The 24636-nt window shown below is 46.2% G+C and overlaps 1 protein-coding gene across 4 annotated transcripts in view; it reads right to left on the bottom strand.

Moving 5' to 3' along the window:
• LNO1 (Nuclear pore complex protein) overlaps positions 1 to 24636 on the bottom strand; it is a 184333-nt gene that overhangs the window by 106668 nt on the left and 53029 nt on the right. For all 4 annotated transcript variants that reach the window (XM_086510691.1, XM_086510690.1, XM_086510689.1 and 1 more), the window contains exon 3: positions 16250 to 16424. In XM_086510691.1, the coding sequence (XP_086366817.1) occupies positions 16250 to 16424 (175 nt within the window). The remainder of the gene's footprint in view (positions 1 to 16249; positions 16425 to 24636) is intronic.

The following is a 24636-nucleotide window of genomic DNA, read 5'->3' on the forward strand; positions in this document are numbered from 1 at the left end:
TGGCAAGGAAGGAAGATTTTCTTTTTAAAGAACTCCTGAGAGACATATACCTAGATGAATCCAGGATAAGCCCAGATTCACCCTTAAAGGAAAGTGCAAGGTACAGACCCATGGTAGTCAACCACAAGACAATATAACCATCAGCTCCATCATGCATAGTATTGACTAAATACAACGACATCCCCACTAACGTCGTCAGTGCCCAATAGTGGGTGTAGAACTAGGTACTAACATATGCTCCCAAACACAACACACCACACACACACACACATGAGCATACATCAACACAAAGTTCAGCGTACTGAGTTTCTGTCATGACTCCGGAGATCAAGGGCAGACTCCTGAGAGACAGGCTGTAGGATTCTTGTTGGGAGGTGGGATCCATGTTACAAAAGTCCGGTAGATAGAGACAGAAAACGGAGCACTCTAAGACATGAAGCGAAGGTTGAAGGGGTGAGAGGCAGGGTTGTGAGCTGGTGGGGCAAGGAACGAGCAAGGCCAGGAGCAACCGACGAGGGTGTGCGGGGTTGGGTGGTGAAACGAACGGAGGGAGTGGATCTCCCGGCTACACGGACCGCCTACAGACACACGTTGGACGAACCACCCAACCATAGCCACCATCCGGCAGCTCCCCCGTGTTGGGGCCAGTGTCCGAGGACGTGGGCATGCACCTGTAAGACCGAGCGTCCCTTACCACCCGGCCTCACCTCCACGAGGTGACCTCACGCACTCCTAGCCTCACGCGCTAACCACTGGCACTCTACCAGTGGGGTCGATAACTGCAAATGAGACCTTGGCCTCCCTTTTATAATAATGGCCGGCCACACTAGCCATGTTCACACTACGTCCGTCCGGACACAAGACGCCCATCCCGATGGCGTCTGGGCTAGATCCCCTCTCCTATGAGCGGGATTTAACATACTTCCCCCCTTAAGAACCATTGATGTCCTCATCAATGAAGTGGGGATACTCAACTTTCAGGGCTCTAACTAGTTCCCAAGTAGCAAACCTTTCAGATTGACCCTTCCATTTAATTAATTACTCGTCATAAGCCTTTGGCGCGAATGACGGGTACAATGATCTAAACTGCCTCTGGTTCTCGAGGAATATACTCAGTTTGCATATCTTGCTATACATTTTCCTCGATAGGCACAACAACGTCGGCTTCGCCTAATTTTACTTTAAGGCGGCTGACATGAAACACTGGATGTACACTAACATCCGAAGGAAGAGCCAGTTTATAGGCAACTTGGCTAGTTTTCTTTGTGATCAAGAACGGACCATAATATCTAGCTGAAAGCTTTATAATGCTTTCTTGTTCGCATAGTCCTGATATCCTTGGGTATCTTCAGATAGATCCATTGTCCCACATCTAGAGTCCTTGGAGATCTCTTTTGATTAGCATAAGTAGTGACTCGATCACGAGCCGTTCTTATACTATCCTTAGCCAATTCAAGCATTCCTTGCATGTCATACAAGAAATCATGAGCTTTGCGTTCCTTGACTTTCTCTAAGCCACTAGCAATTGGGGATTTAGGTTCGAATCCATATATCATCATGGACGGGCTAAATCCAGTAGCAGAATGCTTGCTACTATTATAGGAAAACTCTAACTGTCGAAGATACCTTTCCCAATCAGACTGCACATAGGCTCTCAACATGTCCTCTGACGTCTGATTCATCCTCTCAATTTGTCCGTCGGACTCAGGATGGTCACAAGACGACATACTCAACTTCGTCTAAAGATGAGCAAAGACATCTCGCTAAAATTGGCCATGGCCAGTGAACTTAGTATCTCAATCACTGACGATATCCTCTAGCAGCCATACAGCTTATAAAGCTGATCGACAAATAAAACCGGAAACTCATGGCTTTTTACTGTCGACTTCGTTGGTATAAACTTCGCCATTTTTGTGAATCTATCGACCACAACCCAAATGGCGTCATTGCCCCAACTAGTATTTTGCAAACCAACGATAAAGTCCATGGAAATACTCTGCCACTTGGCATCTGAAATTTCCAATGGATGTAGCAGGCCAGGTTTCTTAAGGCGCTCTGCCTTATTGACCTGACACTGAGTGCATCTCCTCACATAGCTCTCTATGTAAGAGTGCATTCTTGGCCAATAGAAATATCGCTTGACCAAAGCAAAAGTTCTTTGGATGCCTGGGTGCCCAGCGCTAGGAACATTGTGGCATTCGCACAAAATCCTTTGTCAAACCTCATCGATTTCCGACACGAAGACTTTTTCATTTCTGAACAATAGTCCATCTCTAATGGAATATTGTCGCTGTCTTGTCTCTCTGGCACGACTCACTTGGGTCTCCAGACCACCCAAGCCTGTACGCGAATCATGCCCCGCTTCGACCTCGTTCCATATCTTGCCAAAATGGCCATCGGAACGACATAGCCCTCGGAGACAGATAGAAATCCGTCGAGATTTCAGCCATAGACAAGGCATTAACCTCAAGAATCCTGCTAAGTGCATCGGCAACTCGATTGCTGGATCCTTTTCTATAACGGATCTCAAAGTCAAACTCTTGCATAAGTTCAACCCATCTAGCCTTCCGGCCTCTGAGATCACCCTGATCACAGACATAGCGCAAGGAGTGCTGATCTGTCCATGCAACAAACGTAGAGCCATACAAGTAGTGCCGCCATTTCCTCAAGGCACGGACGGCGTAAAGCTCCTTCTCATACATTGGACAGCGCATCTTAGTGTCAGAAAGTTTCTTACTTTCAAACGCAACAGGACGTCCATCCTGGTATAATGCCGCACCAATGGCATAATCGTTACTTAATTAAATAAGTGGTAGCGTAAAAACTCCAACGCAAGTCAAAACAGAATCCAAGGCTGGTCTACCGTACAGATGTCGCGTGGAGGTAGAGAGTGAGCGCAGGCGTGTGAATTTGGGGAAAAGGACTTGGTCGTGCTCGCGTATGCCGAACACACGATGAACTGCCAACCAAGTACACACGTTGGAAAAACAAAACTCCACGTTGGCTCTTCCTCTGTAGGCAAGTCTTTCGCATACTCACAAACGAGTCCACTTTGGCTTACAGAGAGCTCTCTCTCTCTCTCTCTCTCTCTCTCTCTCTCTCTCTCTCTCTCTCTCTCTCTCTCTCTCTCTCTCTCTCTGACTTTGTATCAGATATACAACACGAAGCTGCTTAAAAATGGTCTCAGTAGATCATTCATCATCTGCTCAAATGTAGCTGGAGCATTGGTCAAACCAAAAGGCAACACCAAAAACTCATAGTGACCATAATGTGCATGGAAATCTGTCTTTGGAATATCTTCCAGTTTGATCCGTATTTGATGATAGCCTGATCGCAGGTCTATCTTCGTAAAGTACACCGCTCCATGGAGCCGATCTATCAGATCATCCATATGCGGAAGCCGATACTTGTTCTTGACAGTGAGCTTATTCAACCCTTTGTAATCCACGCAGAAGTGCATAGTGTTATCCTTCTTTCAAGAAAGTAACACGGGCGCTCCCAACGGGGATTTACTTGGCCGAATAAAACCCCGGTCGAGATAATCTTTCAGCTGCCGCTGAATCTCGTCCTCCTCGGTTTTACTAAACCGATATGGTTGCTTTGAGAAGGGCTGACTACTAGCCACCAACTCAATGCTATGATCTACTCCTCTCAAAGACGGCAAGCCACGAGATAGATGATCAGTAAAAATATCCTTGAAATCAGTCATGATTTCTCGAATAAGGTTGGATTCGTCGGAATCCCCAAGTTCAACAGAAGAACATGAAACATCTTTACGAAATTCAGTGACAGAAGTACCAAGCACTAATGAATCAAACCAAATAGACTCAAACCAAACAAATGGTACACATTGATAAAAGTCAACATCAGAAGACTTTGTATCTTTATACATTTCCAAAGCAGTAACAACAACTGGTATTGCAAAACCATTATTCACAGAATTCTTATTACAAAGCAACACAGATACATGAGACATGTCCTACTTAACAAAAACAAGAGAGTGATGTACATAGTCTATATACAATGAGTTTTGTTTATCATAAAACCATGGAATTCCTAAAATAACATATGCTCTATCCAGGCGCATGATGTGGAAATCCAGGTTCTCTTTGTAATCAGCTAGCTCGAGCGACAAATCTGGAACCACCCGATTCCATACATCCGTATCCTCACCACGAGCCATCTTCACGCGATACTCATGGTCACTGTCCCGCGTCCGCAGGCTTAGCTTTTGCACCAATTTTGCATCCGTGAGCTTCCATTATCAAGGAGTACGGTCACGTCGTGACCATTGATCTTCCCGGGAAAACGGAGAAGATCGTGCTTGTCAAACACTCTGGTGCTAAAAGTACAATTTGTGCATGAACTATGCGCTAAATGATGGATTTCAACTTGAATGACATCAGAGTTACCTGAGATCTCGTGAATCTGAACCGAAGGACGGCCTTGCGGTTTCGTTGTCTTCTTCTTGGGGCAATCCTTGATTTGGTGACCTGTCTGGCCACATCCGAAGCAAGCCTCCTTCACTACATCAGCAACTGAAGCATTTTTGGCTTTCTTCTTCTTCTCCTGAGAAGATCTTGGCGGTGATTTGGACTTAGGCTAGAATCGGGGTCGCTTCCTCGGAGCACCCTCACCAGATTGATGGTCTGAAGTTCTTTTCTTCTCATAGTTCGCTCTATTTATCAAATGGAACATCCTAGCCTTTGCCACTTCATCCTCGACGTCAGTCGGGGCTTTGTCTTTGATTAAGTCCCAACGGTTATCTTCATGTAATCCCAGCAGGTACATGTGCACAGCATGCGTGGCATCCACCTTGCAGAAGGTGAGCGCTTCTTTGAAAGCCGTGGTGTACTTATCAATAGATAGAGCTTTAATCGAAAAACTGCAGTTTGGCGTAAGCTTTCAAAGGATCCATTTTGGCGAAATCCCTCTTAAATTTCACACAAAAGTGAGCCCAGGTCGTAGGCTTCTATGTCATGTCGCGCCACCAGGTAAGCGCCTTACGGCGCAGAGAGAGAGGAATCGTCTGAATCCTCCAGTCATTATGCTCCCCTAGGAGATCAAAATACGTGGTCCACTGATGCAGCCAATTCCGTACATTCTTTCTCCTCCCTTGAGAAATTTGTAGTTTTGTACGGAATTGTGGCAGTTGGACCACCTTGTGAATGCCCAAAAGCAGCAATCTGCGTCCGCAATTGCTGGAGATGGGTTTCGCCCTCGGAAATACGCGCACTCGTCGACTAAGCCATATTTTCCAGAGCGGTAAGTCGAGAACTAAGCCCTTGTACGACCCCTTCAAGAGAGGCCAAGCGAATGTTCGTCTGAACGTTCACGTTTTCCATAGCGCTAACACACTAGTCAAAGCTCTGGAAGGTACTTGTAATCCATGTTTATAGAGCATGCGTGAACGGAATTTGAACATTACTTGGCGGGTCGTCACGTTGCACATCCGAGCTGGAGGAATCCATGGCGAAATCCATGAAAAACTGAAGGTTTCACGCGAAACTTGGGCCTTTTCTACACTTTTCGATCCCAAAAAGTTGAACTTCGAGGAGCTCTACGCGTCGACGTGAGCGTCCGAAGGCAAGCAGGTGATGGCGGGAGCGCGTGAGTGTGAGCAGGTGGGAGAGAGCAGGCTTGACAGAGGAGAAGGAGAGCCAAAATCGAGTTCTCTGTAAGCTTTTGCATGTTTCTGTAAGTGAGTTTTTAATAAAACACAGGTTTCGGACCATGCTTCCAAAAAAACCCCAAGCGACCAGGCCACTTTAAAAAAAAGTCACTAGGCCAAGGTTTTAAAAAGGTTACTTAATTAAATAAGTCGTAGCGTAAAAACTCCAACGCAAGTCAAAAAAGAATCCAAGGCTGGTTTGCCGTACAGATGCCGCGTGGAGGTAGAGAGTGAGCGCAGGCGTGTGAATTTGGGGAAAAGGACTTGGTCGTGCTCACGTATGCCGAACACACGATGAACTGCCAACCAAGTACACACGTTGGAAAAACAAAACTCCACGTTGGCTCTTCCTCTGCAGGCAGGTCTTTTGCATACTCACAAACGAGTCCACTTTGGCTTACTCTCTCTCTCTCTCTCTCTCTCTCTCTCTCTCTCTCTCTCTCTCTCTCTCTCTCTCTCTCTCTGACTTTGTATCAGATAGACCGCATTGTAACTTTCTGGTCTCATAGGTCACTTTGGCCTTTTGAAGACGTTAATATAACATTTCATTTCATTTCATCTCTCTCTCTCTCTCTCTCTCTCTCTCTCTCTCTCTCTCTCTCTCTCTCTCTCTCTCTCAGAGGAGAAGGAGATTACAGAGAAAGCTTAAAGAGGATATTGCATGCTGAATTTTAGTCTAAAATCGGCAACTTAATAAGGAATTCACTGATTTTCGTCGAAAATCAGCAAAACTAGTGAAGAAACTGTAATTTTCAGCATTTCCACCTCCTAATGTGCTGATTTGTATCAAAAATCAGCGACCAAGCTTTAATTTTTACCTGCAAACATGCTTTCGACAAGAAAAATCAGCAATTATTCACCAACAATTACGTGAAATTGAGGTTCCCCGACTCGAACCGATCCGTAGGTGTGCACACGATCCTTCGTGCAGCCAAGCCGGCTCTAATACCATGAAACGAACGAAGGGAGTGGATCTCCCGGCTACACAAACCACCTACAGACACACGTCGGACGAACCACCCGACCATAGCCACCATCCGAGAGCTCCCCCGTGTTGGGGCCAGCGTCCAAGGACGTAGGCGTGCACCTGTAAGATCGAGCATCCCATAGCACCCGCCTGACCTCCTCGAGGTGACCTTGCGCACTCCTAGCCTCACGGGCTAACCACTAGCACTCTGTGGGGGTCGATAACTGCAAAGGAGGCCTTGGCCTCCCTTTTATAATAATGGCTGGCCACACTAGCCGTGTTCAAACTACGTCCGCCCGGACATTGGACACCTATCCCAATGGCGTCTGGGCTAGATCCCCTCTCCTATGAGCGGGACATAACAGGTGGCCCATGGAGCCCGAAAAAAAAATTCATGCTAAAGTAACAGATTGTCAAATAATTAAGGCGAGGGCAGAGGGATTGGAGCAGGGTGAAAGGGGAAGAGCTGGGGCGGCTGAGGCATAGGATGAAGAGCAAAGGTATGCAGCCGTGGGGTGGGTTAGTTAATTATCCTGCGCCTTCATATGTTTTTCCGCTGATATGTCTGAGGAGCCTCCCCATTTCTAAACGATAATATAGACTGTGTTTATTAAAAACGACAAGTTGCCAGGTAGGAGGCGAGCACAGGTGAAGGGCAAGCAGCTAGCCAGTCAGAAGAAGAGAGGCACAAGACTAAGGCAAGAGGGTGAGGGGGAGAGACCTGGGTTGGGCGGGGGCAGGTTGGGGTAAGGCTGAAGGGTGAGATGTGAGTGGGAGGTTGATGGAGAGGGAGGTAGGTCAAGGGGGCAGGTTGGCGTAAGGCTGAAGGGTGAGATATGAGTGGGAGGCTGATGGTGCTGAAGGGTAGGGGCTAGACTGAGGCAATGCTAAGGGGCTGAGCAATGGTGGGAGAGGGTAAGAGGGGATGGGGCGAGAGGCTAGTGGTAGGGGCGAGAAGCTACAGGGTGGAGCTGTGGGTGACTGAATGGTACTTTAGGGCAAGTAGCAAGGGCAAGCGCAAGGGCTAAGGTACAAGGCTGGGAGCTAGGGGTGGACTCTTGAATCTATTGCATTTTTTGACAAACGGCACTCACAGCATCCAGGAACACTCATTTGCCATCCCACAAAACAATTTGACAGATTCTCTGTGACAAATTTCAAATATGACAGCAAATACAAAAATATCAAGTCACCTATCTGCAATGGCACACCTTCTCTTCTGTGTCCAGGATGTATTGTTGGGATCTTCTAGAGCTCCTCTAATTGCATCGCAATACGTTGGCCATGTGTATTTGAATCCCAAAGATCTTCAAACATAATACTCACTGTTTTATCCTCTAATTGCATTGCAATACCTTGACCATGTGTATTTGAATTCCAAAGATTTTCAAACATAATACTCACTGTTTTATCCTCATCAAACCTTGCGGTGAAAGCTGTCAGGAGTACCAAGGCAACAAAAACATATGTGCAAGATGAGAGAGCTCCCACAACTGCAATGCACCTGTGATCTTTGCACTTGAAGTATGTTCATCATGAAGGCGCTATGGAATCTTCTTGTATTTGTGTGCCTTGAGTATATTTGGCAATTAAAGCCCACTAGTGCATGGCTTGAAGGACTCTTGTCATAATGACTGACTGCTTGAAGGACCTTCACTAGGGTCTCTGCATATTTTTGCTTCTTAGAACCTTGTAGATGCGTCCACAAGCTGAGATATTTTCCAACTCGGACTCTTATACTTAAGCCTACTCCACGTCGCACGAGTTGCACCATACGCAGCACAAGGATCTTCATCACATGCTCGTCTACATGTTGCAGAGAAAGTCCCACATAGGAGAATCTCTTGACACACCACCCTCAAGCTCCCAAGTCTTTCAGTGCTTTTCCATCCTTTTCCTTTTCCTTTTCAGAGTTTGATCCTTTAAATTCGATAGGTTATCCAAACTGCTCAAGTAGCAAGGCTGCAAGGGTTCATCCCATAACCATGCTACCCGCAAGATATGTCTTGGATTTTGATCAGTACCAAGACTGAACTCCTTGACTGGGTTCTGGGATGTAAGAGGAACTGCATCCGAAACCTCCACAGCATCTCTCATGACATATGCAAGCATTGTGAACTCTGTGAACTTCTGCTTGAAGCTAGGCCTCAGGTAACTCATCCAGTGAGAGGTCTCCACAGCATCTCTCATGACATATGCAAGGGTTGTATCCATTGTGAACTCTGCGAACTTCTGTTAGAAGCTAGGCCTCAGGTAACTCATCCAGTGAGAGGTCTTCACGAGCACCTTGCTTCATCTTCAGTAGGCTGCTCTAACTTTGGCACTGAAGTCTGAAGCACTTTGGGCTATGGGTGAGTTCTTTCTACGACGATGGCTGCCGATTGGCTCTCCTAACCCAAAGACCCAACTGCCCCTTTGAGAGACAAATCTCCCCAGAGGTTCAGAGGGACAGTCCACAGGAGGTGCACATGTCCTGGCCCCAGGCTCAGGATTGTCGTTGGGGTTGGAGACACCTGTAGTTGGTGGTAAGGCTTGCACTGTGACTACATAGCATGGGAGTGACTCAGTAGCATCTAGCCATTCAGGCATCTCAACATCATCTACTGGGGTTGGGGTTGAGGACTTCTCCTCTTTATTTTCTACAATTTCTACTGCAAGCGCGGTTTGGGCAATAGCTAGATCACTGCCATGCTCCAGTGAAAATTGTTGCTTCACTACTCTTGGTGTGGAGATCCACATAGCACCCGAACTCCAATCATGCAAAGCCTTAGTGTGTCGAAACCATGGCTTTCCCATGAGCAGGGGAAATCCACCCTCCAGCTAAGGAAGACAAGAACCACCACAAAATCGCACTCAAAAGTGAAGCCTTGCACTTGCAGAGAAACTTTCTCTACTATGCCCAATGGCACCACTGTCCTCTCATCGGCTAAGGTGACTGAGAAGTGAAACTCCAATCCAACAATCATCATTGTAAACTCTAGCATTAGATTAATGCCTACCTAAGATAGAGACTGTAAGCCGAGGGCCCCTATAATCTGTAAGAGGTGCAGAGGGACGAGCCATCCAACATGTCTGCCTAAGTGGCAGGTACCCGCCACTAATCTCTGCCCCAAGGTATGACAAGGACGACCCTATCAAGGCTAAGGTGTCACTCCGAAAGGTAAGAGTCAAGACGACGCAGTTCATAAAGCGACACTTCTTTGTCAGTAATCCAAACGATCTTCTCAGCTTGATTGTCAAAGCGTCATGGTGTAGGAGTCGCCGGGTGCAATTGTCGCAGCCCATGAAAAGTGCTCACAAATGCTTCATCGATGTGTGTTAATAGCAAGGTTGCACTAGCCTTTCCACGAGCAGAACCTTTTTGGTGAGTGGTGGACAAGGGTACCTTAAGGTGAGTAGTTGGGCCCCGCACTAAGGCACGAACATGAAGATGCAGTGGAGGATACCGTCACTGGTAATCGCCCAGTGGCTCCAGCTGATGCAGCCAGGCAGGTGGTCTCTGAGTCCTCATCTACTGAGGGTGCATCAGTTACTACCAATTCTTCTGCATTTGATTCTATGCTCCTCCCCATGGAGACTTTGTCAGCAGGTATTACTTGTGCCAGTTTAGACGTGGTAGGTCGTCAAGGCAATGCTTCACACGGATGGGGATCAGAGAGAAATGAAATAAATGAAATGTTATATTAACGTCTTCAAAAGGCCAAAATGACCTATGAGACCAAACTGTTACAAAATTGTGAATCTGGTACCATGTCTTGGTACAAAAACACTAGAACAAAAATACTACTACTACTACTAGAATCCATCCTCATCTGCACTCTGAATGTCGAGAGAGTATGGCTCTATACTTCCGTAGTCTTCGTCGATGATGTGTAGCTCCTCTTCTCAAAGAGAGAGAGAGAGAGAGAGAGAGAGAGAGAGAGAGAGAGAGAGAGAGAGAGAGAGAGAGAGAGAGAGAGAGAGAGAGAGAGAAAAATGAAATGAAATGTCATATTAACGTCTTCAAAAGGCCAAACTAACCTATGAGACCAGAAAGTTACAATGTGGTGGATCTGATACAAAGTCAGAGTAACAAGATGACAAAAATGAAATGACAAAATAAAATACTATGGAATCCTAAACTGCTAGATGTGAACTAAGCAGCTAGCTCGGATAGCTAGATCACAAGAGATCCAGCATCGCTCGCTGGCGGATCTCATCAATCTCCTCCATGGTCAGTAGTTTGACCAGGCATCGTGCATGTCGAGCCAAAGTGATCCGAATCCTCTGATGTAGCTTCCGTCGATGCTATGTAGTCTTCCGCAGTCATGGGCGTCTCGACCTCCCCAGCTCAGTCGCTCGGTCGATCAGTGTGCCTCTGGTGTGAGGCGACGAGCTCTGCTATGGTAGTAACTCCTCCGGGTGTCCAGTGGAATCTCTAAAGAAGTCTGTGATCTGTCTCTGAGACTAACTAGCCTCTCCTCTCATCAGGCTCTCTCTTTGTCTGCGCAGCTCGAGCAAAAACAAACCCAAGCATCTCTGATCCTCGTACCGCATGACTCTGGAGAATGGTCCAAAGCCCTCTCTGAACAAGCAATGGAAGCGGCCTCGTATCTCGTAATAGACGGGGCAATGGCATGTGTAGTGCAACTCTGTCTTAGGCTCGATGTCACACAAGGGGCATGTCCTGGCCTCTGTTGGTACTCCGCAGTATCTCCCAGTCTCGATCCGCAGCTGGTGTGAAGATATGCGTATCTGGCCAATAGCACATCGTATCCCATGAGACAAGTGGGTGTCCATGTATCTGGGCCTCGTCACAAAACCATCCACCGTAAGCTGGGGAGATGCTCTCTGTAGAAATCCATCTTCGTGCCCAGCTCCTATGCTAGTTGTATCTATGTCCTCCTGGTGTCTAGCTGAGTCAAGTCCTGGCGGATGAGCCAGGTGATCTCAGACTGTGTAAGAGTCAGAGAGGGTGCATCCAGTGAGTACTGGAAGGGAGGCAATTTGTCTATGCTGAACCCATGCGCCTGAAACCATGATGTCATCTCCCCATACCAACATGCTGTATCTCCCTGCATGGCTAACTGTCGAGAGGTGGGCATATCTATCTCTGGGAAGTTCCCACATGCAGTGTATGAAGGAGACAGATCTGGTGAGCGGGTCAACCACTAGTGGGGGGGCAGCTAGCTGTGCTCGGAGAATAGCACGTGATACTGAAGCCTTCGCTCTAATGAGCCACGAGATCATAGAGACCAGAGGCTTCTCCATGTCCCCCCATCCATCACTACCGCCTCTCCTCCTGTGATGATCCAATGAAGGTCCCCAAATCTCAGCTCCATAAAGCAATGCAGAAGCCACCAAAGTGTCAAAGAGCCAGAGCTTCGTCCGAGGCTCCTGAAACTGAACCTGTGAACACATCCTTTCCAATCTACCCATCTGCTCCTGAAAGCGCAGCCATGCCTCATGTGAATCCTGACTCAAGAACAACTGGTATAGATCCTCCTCTAGGCGAGCCAAAAATGCCCTCTTCTTCTGCCGCACTAGGCGTCGGAAGTCAATCTCTGACTGTTTGTGAGTGACTCTGAAGTCTAGCTCTAGTGTCCCGGCATTCCTCATCATACCAACTGTTCTAGGGTATGCTCCCCGAGCGGCGTCTCTGCTCAGGCTGGGTATGTGGGTATGCCTCTGCTGCTACATCATGTAGTGTCTGTGTCAATATAGTAGTAAGCTCCTCCAAAGGTCACCCTGGCTCCTCTGTGCACAGGCGTCTGTAAATCCCATCTATGTATACAGAGTCCGTCTCCAGTGTGAAGGTGTAGCCAGTAGGGGTTGCTGTCCGTAGCCGGTGTGCTACACTAAACTGAAAAGAGATGGTCAACGACAGAAGAGCATGATCCACTGCTACACCAACAGGTCTGGGTCCAACCATGAGATCCAAGATACTAGAGATGAGTCTCGGTTGTGCCATGACATAATCCATTGTGCTGGCTCCATGTCTGTGTGGAAAGCATGTAAAACCCCTCGAAGCAAGAAATCTCTGTAGGCCATTCAAGATGGCCAATCCATGTCAGTCCCCATGTCTATCAAGTGTCGTCCATACTCAGTGTGTTTTCCATCTTGTGATAGTCTGGATAGGCCTGTCTCTGCAACATCCAGCTCTCTCAGCATCTCCTCTCAAGTATCATAAAATACTGTCTCATGATGGGCAGTCCTAGCATTGAAATCCCCTAGAATGATGATGTCACCATCTCTAGAAAACTCCCATATGTCATCATCCAAAATAGAAGGGGACTGTCCTCTGGGTGGTGCATACTACGACGTGCTCGGAGGAAAGTAGCAAATAGCAATGTATAGATATCTGTCTGTCTCTAGTCTCAATCTCACCCACATGTACCTAGCTTGCTCATCCCTACGGGCTATATGTATCAATGGTTGCAAATCCTCCCTGAATAACACTGCCACTCCTCGTGATCCCCGCCCTCTGTGCTCTGATCGTGTCTCCTGTCTGCAGGTTGTCTCCCATCTATATCCACTAATGTGAGGCATAGACTGCCGAGGGGCCTAATGTGTCTCAGTGTAGAAGACGATGTCTCTTCCCATGAAACTATCCTCAAAAGCGCCCACATCAAGTCACATAGATCCATTACAATTCCAAGTGGCAACTTTGAGTGTGGTCCCATGGGTCTCACACCGTCATGTGGAGCGCCGTTCTACAATCACCACCCGGCCAACTCTGTAGAAGGCCGTCTTTCCCTTCTCCCTTGCCGCTTGAATCTCTGGCATTACCTCTCTCATATGTGCAAGCTGTGTGAGAGTGAGGTCATCTCCAAGGAGTATGCCCGTTTTCTTTAGTGTAGGACGCTTCTTCAAGAAGTCCTTCTTTGCCTCCATGGATGGGAAACGGATGATTAAAGCTCTCCCTTTTGAAGTCTCCCCATTGCCTTGTGTCTTCTTCCCCACCCTCCATGCCTTTGTATGAGTAGCCTCACTACCCATCATGCGGAGAAGTTCTTCAACTTCCCCTTCCACATCATCTCGGTCTTGCAAGGCTCTAGTTTTCTTTCGCTGCTCTTCTTCTAGAGTCATGTTGATGATTATAGGAGTGGGGACAGATGTGGTTTCTTTCCCTTTCCCTTTCTTAGCGACTTCTATCCATTTCTCGGCCTCATCCGCCTTCTTTTGCGTCTTCGTGATCACATCCATCCACAAAGACGTCTTTACCACCTTCTGTTTCTCCTTCTCTTTGATCATACGTACCTGCTCCTTGATGACCTTGATTTCCTCTATCACCGAAGGCTGGAATTCCCCTTCCTCTAGTCCACTACTTGCTCTATCAGCAAGCTCTCGCTTGAGGGCTGAGACCTCTTCTTTAAGTGCTTTGGAGTCCGCCTTAAGTGCTTGTAGCTCTGCGTTCAGGTCCTCTTTCTCTTTCTTCCACTGCTTCCACTGCGCGCCTTCGTTGAGAAACATTTGAAGAAGGTTGGCCTTCTCTCTCCACCATCCCTCCGTATCTGCTTTCCAGTCTTTCATCTCCCTTTCCATTTGTGTCATCCACTTGTTTGTAAGCACAAAGGTTGCTTTCGGATGGGGTTTACACACTGGCGAGGCGCTCATGACCTCCATCAAAAACCCAATCTGCACTTCTGCAAGGCCAACCCACTATGTCCAGATCACACATACATCCATGTCCCACATAATGCATACATATGTTTCCCTCATATCAATCATACATTCTTGATATTTGATTTTCTGATTTTCTGCTAGTTTTTTGTCAAAGCTGTTCTGTATTTGTAAACCTGCAGGCTGCAGCTCCTTGCAATTTCTGCCAAAAAAATCCTTGCAATTTTTGCCTTTTTTAAATCTGCAGGTCCTTGCAATTTCTTTCAAAATTTTCCAATCTGTTGAGTTTCCGCTCATGCATATGCTATCCTCTGTGGTTGGTACGTTGAGTTGCCTCGTTTATTGCAGGTCGTTGGTTTGCAGTGCGATAATATTCTTAGTGCCAGGTTGGGTAAAAATGCCACGCTGGAATAAAAAGTTAAGCTACGATTGCAATAATCGAACCCACTAGCGTATGGGCGCGAGCTGTAGAGAAGGGCAAAAGCCACGCTGGTTTGTTGTAGTAGGGGGGGGGGGGGGGGGGGGGGGGGGGGGGGGAGAGAGAGAGAGAGAGAGAGAGATGAGATGAAATGTTATTTAACATCTTCAAAAGGCCAAAATGAAAGATCTGGAAAGGCTTTCCATGTTGATAACAAGCTGCTCATACAAGTGACCAAGGGTGGTCCGGCATAGAATTGTCATGCCCAATGGATAGACCCGAGGAACACACAACTGCGACTGCTACTGACACCGCCAACTGCTCTTACACACGAGACCACTGACTCAACTGTCACATTGGCCAGCACCCCAAGAAGCTCTGGGAACAAAGCAATCTGCAACTCCTCCTGGCTGGAAGGAAAATCTGAATGGAGGCAGAGAGACGGGCCTCAAGGCAACCATCAAAGCATGGCTGCCCTCTAGGGGATCTCTCCTCTCCAACCCCTCCTCATGCTGCCCTAAGGAAACACACTAGGGATACAAGCAGCTGTTGAAACACCAAAAGGTGTGCAATGGGCTGCCGTCAATGGAGATCTGCAACACCTCCTAGGCTGCCCAAAAACGCAGGAGAAGCTGATGCCAAAAACGCTAGCATGGCTACTCTCACTCGTGCCCGATGGCCTCCTCTACATGCCCTCAGGGGCCCCTGAGAAGGCGCCCCCCCTGTGGCTTATCTACAATACCTGAGGGCACAGCCACAAAACAGCCCTCACTCCCTAACACATGTCCCTAGGAGAAACTAGGACCGACTAGGCAAATCCAAAGAGATGCCTGAACTCTAACAGGTATGTAAGCCTACCCTATATCCTCATTCTCATCACATAATACATCATGTCAAAACGTATAGGGACGGGTATAATCAAATGAGGGCTAATAAGGTGTACAATGGAGAAAGTATACAATGGTGATCATCCCATGAACTCTCTCATGGGTCTATGTAGTATGGCCTTAATGTCCTCCATAGTCAGTTCTCTCCATAGTCTGCTTTCTCAATTCACCTATAATTTATGAGACTCGAGTTCAAATTCATTGACACCAAAAATATGAGACAAAACTGCCTTATTACTAAACTCTAAACGCTTACAGCTATAGAAACATAAAAAAGAAGTGTAATATCTTAAAACCTCAAAAAACATAAGAAAATCTACAAAATAAAGACCTTGAATGAAGCAGTACACAACAAATTTGAAGAGAATGACTGTGATGCAGGACTATAAAAAGCCCTCTTCCTAGGAACAGCAAGTGAAAGAACAGATTGATGAAAAGTTTGTCACCATGCCAAATTGCACTCAAGAGGATTATGTACGTGCAGCTCCGAGCCTTGAAGCATGTAACCCTGTAGTCTGGGTACATATACGTGCTCTACTGGATTCTTTACTGATGCAAATAAATTCACTTCAGCGTTTTACATTCATGCAATGAGCATGCTTTCTATGGCTCATGTGATGCTTCACACAACACACCATTAGATACCACAAACATAAAGCTTCGTCAGTACGTATGAAGCCACAAATAAGTGGGTTGTGCTTTACCAGCTTCAACATCTTCAGCCACAACTTTCAGATGCTCTTCCGTGAACAAGCCCAAACTCAGCTTTCCTTCTTTTGACAATTTCAGAATAACCCCCCTCTGACCTGGGTTCCATGCAAGCACTTTAATCCCACACTCCTCACCCAGTGACTTGAGCAAAGCTGTCCCATTTCTGCCCTGTTCAAGACAGACAGAAAAATGTTGAATGTTCACAATGCGTTTTATTGAGGAAAAAACAATAAAATCAAGCATCCCACACAAGTCAAGATTGTTTGGAAACTGACCTACCCAGATACTCTTCCTAAAGTGCTCAAACAACTTCTTGCATAGAAGGCCCTTTTATTATGTACACAGAAAAGAGACTTTATAGCACCTTCCTGCAGACATTGGCGATTTTTCTTTCTTGAAGAAACCTCTTCAGAAATTAAGCTTTACTGAGGATTGGATTGCAGGAATTTCTCGCCTTTGAAGAGATACTATGAGTAGAATGGTTATGAGAGGAAGATTAAGCAATGCCTTCTATCTGGGAGACCAATGAGACAGAGATGTCCCAACCTCCGTATCTCTTCAGTTTGTATCACTAGTCTTTGTCATAATATCAGAATATAAAGTAGCAGGCATCACAAAGCTTAACTTGTGAGGGCAGATGAGGCTCTTCTTAACGCTTAGTATGTAAATGACAAATTAGAACAAGTCTGTAGCTTTTTAGACAGATAGGGAATCAGCACCCACTCAGGCCTAGCACTCCAGCTTCAAATTGATGAAGAGAGGGCAGACGCCTTAGCTTAATTTTTAGGTGGATCTTACTAGGAGGACAATCAGGGTTGTCGTTGAAGACGATATACAAAGGGCAGACTCTAGGCAAGCACACATACGACTTTGTTTCAAAACTCAAGTAGTACGTAACATGGTAAACCAAACAGATCGTGAAATGACATCTCCAACACCTCCTCATCAATACTAGATGGGTGGTCCAAATCCACATCATTAAGGCAGTTAATCCAATCTAGGTCGAGGTAGAAGCTTGGTGAGAAGATCTGCAAGATTGTCAATTTTGGGATAATACTCCAATGTGATACAACCATCCTCAATGTAATTGTGAAGGAAGTGGTGATGAACATAAATGTGCTTAGTTCGCCCACAGACAACAGGAGTATAAGCTAAAGCATTAGCACTCTGACTCTCTGAATAAATACTCGTAGGAGATGAATGTGCAATGGCAAGATGATCCATAAAACCAAGGGGTTGGTCCTCATAAAGATCCTCCTCTGAATATCCAAGTGACAAATGATCCAAAGTAATATTCTTCTCAATAGAAGACATCTTAGCTATCATAGCCTCAAGCCAACGAGGGTAAGACATAGCCTTTTGAGCCTTATCTACAGAATCAGGTTCATCCACCTTGACATGAGAGCACAACTCACTTGTTGTGAACTACAAGTCACCCGACAAATAGAAACTAGCTCAAGAATGGTAGAATCGGAGAACCAAAATCTCGAAGTAGACTGAGACCATCTAGGAGGAACCTTGGGCTTCACATGTATGGTAGAGCCCGTTGCACACAATGCCTTGGTTGTTGCCAGAAAGAGGTGCAAAATAACCATCATTAGAGCAAAAATTTGATGTCCATATTTGCAAAACAGTTAGGAGCTGTCACAAAACGGGAGCGTACTCGAGCACTTAGAAAATCTGAAAAATTATAATTCCTTGAAAACATGAGAGAAGGGAGAAGATCGACACAGTATTGGGGACCAGAAGATGGGCTGGTCCCCCCCCCGTTAAGAGTATTCTTTTATTCAGGGAGAATTCTTATACAAGCACCACAACCCGAGGAAACCCCTCCGTTCTGTAATCTTAGACCCGAAGGTCGTGCTTTCCCGTAAAGGGCTTGGGCACAAGGCCGTTCCTTCCCGTAAGGGACTTAGGCACGAAGCCGTACTTTCCCGTAAGGGACTTAGGCGTGAAGCCGTACTTCCCGTGAAGGGCCTTCCCGTAAGACGGGAGATTCCTGCAAAACAAACCACACAAACACGCGACAACAATTCGTATGGCGAATCCACAATAGTTACCTGTCGCTCTTGCGCGGGAAAAGCGACTTCCGTGCTTCGTAGTCTCGCGATCTCTTGCGGCAGAGTCTTCTCTTGCTGATGTTGGTACCTCCCGTGAGTGAGGGAATGTGGTGCTTTTATAGCTCCTTCGCCACGGCACGAATAACTGCTCGCGTAGAGATCGCCGCCGTTTTTTCTTTTTTTCTTTTTCCTTTTTTTTTTTGGCACTGTTCTACCCGAAATAGGGAGAGAGAATTCGCTGGCTGGTTTTGTTGCTTTATCTTCTAAGTGGTTGCCCACTTATTAAGTGGGCGGCCGGCATATTTTAAAATTGGTTTGAACCTGCCCAAAAACTCAATAAAACCTTATAAGTTAAAACCAATGCATTTAACAACACTTCCCAAGCGTCCCTGGATGCAACACATGCACGAATGCAATGCAAACATAGATTCCTCGCGGGAAAGCGTCTGCCTTCCCGCAATTGTTCCTACTTTTCGTAAAAAGCTTCATTGAACCCATCTTTATTCTTGTGCTTGCGTTCTTACGCGTATTTTCTTACTCAGTTCGGATTTCCTCCTTAGTCTACGGGATGCCCCCTTACTAATGCACCCGTCACCCATCATGTGACGCATCAGGGGCACTCGTAACCCGGCCATTTCCACCGAACTTACGGAAACTACTTCGCGATGTTTACCGTCACCCATCAAATGACACATCAAAGTTGTCCGTTCTTGATGGCAGTTCCTGTAGCTACAATCTTTTAACAGTTCTTAGTGCACACAATAAAATATCCTAAAAAAGAGATTGATCATTAAAAATAAGAAAATAGTCCAATTAGCAACATCCCTCTGGCTTCTAAACAGTTGACCTCAACTGTAGTGCTTGGACATATACCTCCAGTATCTCGGGATAAGCTGCTAATTCCTCTTGCGTCATCCACTGAGCATCTAGATTCGAATAGTTCTTAAACTTAACCAAATACTTCCGTGTTATCTTTCCGGATTTGAGAGACCGCTCTTGATGACTTACTATCTGCTCCGGTTGGAGTATTTCTTCTGTTTCCTCAACCTTAGGAGGTTCCTCAGCACTAGGCTGGCTTGGAGACGGTCCCACATACGGCCGGAGTAAACTAACATGGAAAGCATTATGGATCTTCCAATTAGGCGGTAGCTCTAATCGGAAAGTGACATCATTCACTCGCTCAGTGATCTTAAACGGCCCATAATAACGGGTAGAAAGTTTCACCACTTTCCCCTTATGAGACGCTTGTTTCTTAAGTCTTGCCTTCTCAAACTTGAGTAAGACTAACTGTCCGACTGTTAAGTCTAGATTCCTTCTGTGCTTGTCTGCAGCTTTCTTATGCTTTTCCTGAGAGCGTAGAATAGCTCTCCTAACTTGCCTGTAGGCTGTGTCCAAGTCGCAGACAAATTCATCTGCTACAAAGATCTTATCCTTAGTTAAAAGGATGGGTGGAAGCAAAGGCTAACCATATAGAATCTCAAAAGGTGCTTTCCCTATCGATGAGTGTATGGTATTGTTATACGCATACTCGACAAGAGGCAAATATTTCTCCCAGTCAGATTGCCGGTCTGACACATAAGCTTTTAACATATCCAATACTGTGGAATTGGCTATCTCACTTTGCCCGTCCGTTTGAGGATGGTAGGCATATGAAAAATTTAGCTTCGTACCAAGATTATCCATCAAGGCACGCCGAAAATTTCCTGTCATGCGAGGATCTCAATCACTCACAATAGACTTAGGCATTCCATGATGCTTAAAGATCTGCGCCAGAAAGACCCTAGCCATATGATCTGCTTTTATCGTATTCTTGACTGGTATAAAGTGTGCTTGCTTGCTAAACCTGTCCACAATGGTCCAGATCGCGTTATTTCCAATCTGAGTTCTAGGGAGGTCCATGATGAAGTGCATGGCAATACTTTCCCAAGGTTCATTAGGCACAGGCAAAGGTTGTACCAGCCCAGGCGTCTTATGCCAATCATACTTCACTTTTTGGCAAACCAAGCATTCCCTGACATACTCATCAATGTCAGTTTTAAGGCTAGGCCAAAAGAAATATCTTTCCATTGCTAAGGTCGTAGGGAGAATCCCCCGATGACCCGCATGAGGCGAAGCGTGTGCTTCATCCATGATCTTCTTTCTTAATGGTTTCGCCACACATACGGCCTGATGGTGGTAGAGATAACCGTCCCGAATGGAATAGGGAAACTCATTCTCTCCACGATGTAGCTTTCCCGAAATGGTGGAGAAGTCTCGATCGTTCGGATACAAATCCGGTAGTGCTTCTAATTCTTGGTGATACACCGAAATGATAGCGTTCACCCTTGGCCGCCTAGACAATGCTGCGTCTGCGACCACATTCTTACTCCCAGCCGTGTGAAGGATCTGGAAGTGAAACATAGACAAAAAGTTTTCCCATCTCATCTCCTTCTCACATAGTTTCCTTTGCGTAAGAAAATACCGCAAACTCTGGTGATCAGTCTTGATCACAAAATCCGCTCCTAGAAGATAGTGCTTCCAGTTGGATAAGGCGTGAATCACAGCCGTGAGTTCCTTTTCGTAGATTGATGCATGCAACTCTGCATCCTTAAGCCGTCTGCTTGTGTAGGCCACCGCATGGCCTTCTTGGTTTAACACTGCTCCGATGCAATCGCCTGAAGCATCGCAGTGAACCTCAAATTGTTTTCTTAAGTCAGGCACTATCAAAATAGGTCCATGGCTTAGCCAGTACTTGAGCCGATCAAAAGCTCCTTGTTGTCTCGATCCCCATCTGAAAGGAATCTTCTTCTTTGTCAAGTCATAAAGTGGTCCTGCTACACGAGCAAATCCTCGAACAAACCTTCGATAATACGAACATAATCCCAAGAAACTACGTACATCATGTACCGTAGTGGGAATAGGCCAATCTTCTACCACTCGGATCTTGGCAGGATCCACACTCACTTGATTGTGAGAGACTATATGGCCGAGATAGTGTATCTCTGAGAGAAAGAACTCGCTCTTCTTTGCATTCACATGCAACTCATGCTTTTGCAATTCTTGAAACACTAAGTCCAAGTGCTTTCGATGTTCCTCTTCTGACTTAGAGAAGATGAGTATGTCGTCAAAGAATACTCCCGTAAAAGCTCGATACGGGCTGAAAATGCGGTCCCTCATGCGATTGAACGTCGCAGGAGCATTGGTCAAGCCGAAAGGCATTACCGAAAATTCATATAGTCCAAAGGTTGTACGGAAAGCAGTCTTATGGACATCCTCAGGGGCGATCTGTATCTGGTGATACCCACTCTTTAAGTCTATGCGACTAGAGACACTTGCACCCTGCAACTTATCAAGTATATCATCAATCCGAGGGATCGGAAAACGATTCTTGACTGTGATCTTGTTTAAAGACCTATAGTCTATGCACATTTGAAACGTGCCATCTTTCTTCTGCACCAATAGAACTGGAGAGCAGTAGGGTGAAGCACTGGGCCGTACTAACCCTTTCTCTAGAAGCTCGTTGACTTGCTTCAAAATTTTCTCTTGCTGAGCAAGTCTCACCCGATAAGGGGGTTGATTGGGAGGCGAGCTACCCGGTATGAGATCTATGCGGTGATCTTCCGGGCGTACCGGAGGGAGTTCATCAGGAAGTGTTTCCTTGAACATCTGGAATTGAGTTCGAGCTTGGTGGTGCGGCTTCCTTCCTTGCTTTCTCTTGCCTCGTAGAGGCTTGTTCTTGCCGTTGTTGCTTTAGCCGGCAGTCCGGTTTCATATGTCCTTTCTCGCCACAGTAGAAGCATCTTCCTTCCTCTCTGAAAGTTTGAAGTTGAGTAGGAGAAAGATACTTAGTTCGCTTGCCAGTGCCCTCTATCTTCTTAGAATGATCATCGTCTCTAGATGGAGGACGTTTTCTTCCTTGGCCCCCTTGGTCATCGTAGACCCCTCTTTGTCTTGCACGGGTAAGTGCTATGCTCCATCTTTCTGGGCGTCCCAGTTGAGTGCAAATCCTCAGCAATGATTGCTGACTCCATCATCCTCTAAAGAGTATCATGCGGATACACCTTCATACTCTTTCGTTTCTTTTCCTCGTCGGCAATCTTCATGAAGGGAGTGACCTTCAGAAGAACCGACCAATACTTGTCCACATAAGTCGTTACTCTTTCATGTTCCTTCCGGGCAAGCCAGTCCCATTCCTTCCGTATGTCCTGTTCGAAGTCAGGTGGAAGAAATTGTTCATAAAATTCAGATTTGAAGCTCTCCCAAGTTCTGGCTTGAGAACCTTCCAGAATAATGGCTAACCACCAATTACTTGCCGTTTCCTCGAGGTGCATCCCCACATGGCGTAATTTGGATTTTTCTGTGAAGTGCCCATTGGTAAAGGCAACTTCAAACTGTCTGATGAAGGACAGTGCTTCGGCGATGTCTCTCCGTCCGTTGTAAGTTTCGAACTTGATGTCCTTGTCGCCCGATTTGAAGACTCTCATGCGATGTTGAGACTTGCGACCATGCTTCTTGAATCGAGGCTTATCTTTAGGTTGATGTAGGGTAGTGGCAGTAGTAGCGGCTTCCTTCTTCTGACGAGATGATCGAGAAGTAGAGGTATAATCAGGAGAGTAAGATGGAGATGAGATAGAGATGTCCTTGCTCTCGTCTAGCAGAGAGAGCGCTTTTTCCTGGCCTTTCCTTGAAGTAGGCCGTTCATTCCGATCCGAAGATCCTTTGTGCACCTCGGCACATGCTTCTTCTCTTGCCTCCTGTGGTCTCACACCAACAGTGTTGTCTGGATGCTTGGCTGCATCAGTTCCATTCTTTTTCTTCACTCCGCCCAACAGCTTTTGGACGTCTGGCAACAGTAGAATTTGTTGCAACTCCGCAAGCTGAGCTTGCACTTGTTGAAGCTCCTCTTTAACGCTTCTCCCTTGGCTCGACATGGTTCTTCCCGTTCTTCCCGAAATCGTCCTTCTTTGCAGAGAAAGAGAGGAGTCCGAGCTCTGATACCACTGTCACAAAACGGGAGCGTACTCGAGCACTTAGAAAATCTAAAAAATTATAATTCCTTGAAAACATGAGAGAAGGGAGAAGATCGACATAGTATTGGGGACCAGAAGATGGGCTGGTCCCCCCCCCCCCGTTAAGAGTATTCTTTTATTCAGGGAGAATTCTTAACCCCTCCGTTCTATAATCTTAGACCCGAAGGTCGTGCTTTCCCGTAAAGGGCTTGGGCACAAGGCCGTTCCTTCCCGTAAGGGACTTAGGCGCGAAGCCGTACTTTCCCGTAAGGGACTTAGGCATGAAGCCGTACTTCCCGTGAAGGGCCTTCCCGTAAGACGGGAGATTCCTGCAAAACAAACCACACAAACACGCGACAACAATTCGTATGGCGAATCCACAATAGTTACCTGTCGCTCTTGCGCGGGAAAAGCGACTTCCGTGCTTCGTAGTCTCGCGATCTCTTGCGGCAGAGTCTTCTCTTGCTGATGTTGGTACCTCCCGTGAGTGAGGGCTCGCCACGGCACGAATAACTGCTCGCGTAGAGATCGCGGCTGTTTTTTTTATTTTATTTTATTTTATTTTTATTTTTATTTTTTTGGGCGCTGTTCTACCCGAAATAGGGAGAGAGAATTCGCTGGCTGGTTTTGTTGCTTTATCTTCTAAGTGGCTGCCCACTTATTAAGTGGGCGGCCGGCATATTTTAAAATTGGTCTGAACCTGCCCAAAAACTCAATAAAACCTTATAAGTTAAAACCAATGCATTTAACAACACTTCCCAGGCGTCCCTGGATGCAACCACATGCACGAATGCAATGCAAACATAGATTCCTCGCGGGAAAGCGTTTACCTTCCCGCGATTATTCCTGCTTTTCGTAAAAAGCTTCATTGAACCCATCTTTATTCTTGTGCTTGCGTTCTTACACGTATTTTCTTACTCAGTTCGGATTTCCTCCTTAGCCTACGAGATGCCCCCTTACTGATGCACCCGTCACCCATCATGTGACACATCAGGGGTACTCGTAACCCGGCCCTTTCCACCGAAGTTACGGAAACTCCTTCGTGATGTTTACCGTCACCCATCAAATAACACATCAGAGTTGTCCGTTCTTGATGGTAGTTCCTGTAGCTACAATCTTTTAACAGTTGTTAGTGCACACAATAAAATATCCTAAAAAAGAGATTAATCATTAAAAATAAGAAAATAGTCCAATTAGCAACAGGAGCCTCATACACTTGCATTTAAGCCATGTAAATTGTTGTCGATTATGATATATAATCATAAAATGCCCGTGTGGAATTTCTTTTGGTAGACCGCAATAATATCTTTCCATGTGTTCCTTGAGAGACAA

The sequence above is a fragment of the Adiantum capillus-veneris genome, chromosome 4 (assembly GCF_014529385.1).
Source record: "Adiantum capillus-veneris isolate H3 chromosome 4, ASM1452938v2, whole genome shotgun sequence".
Taxonomy (NCBI): domain Eukaryota; kingdom Viridiplantae; phylum Streptophyta; class Polypodiopsida; order Polypodiales; family Pteridaceae; genus Adiantum; species Adiantum capillus-veneris.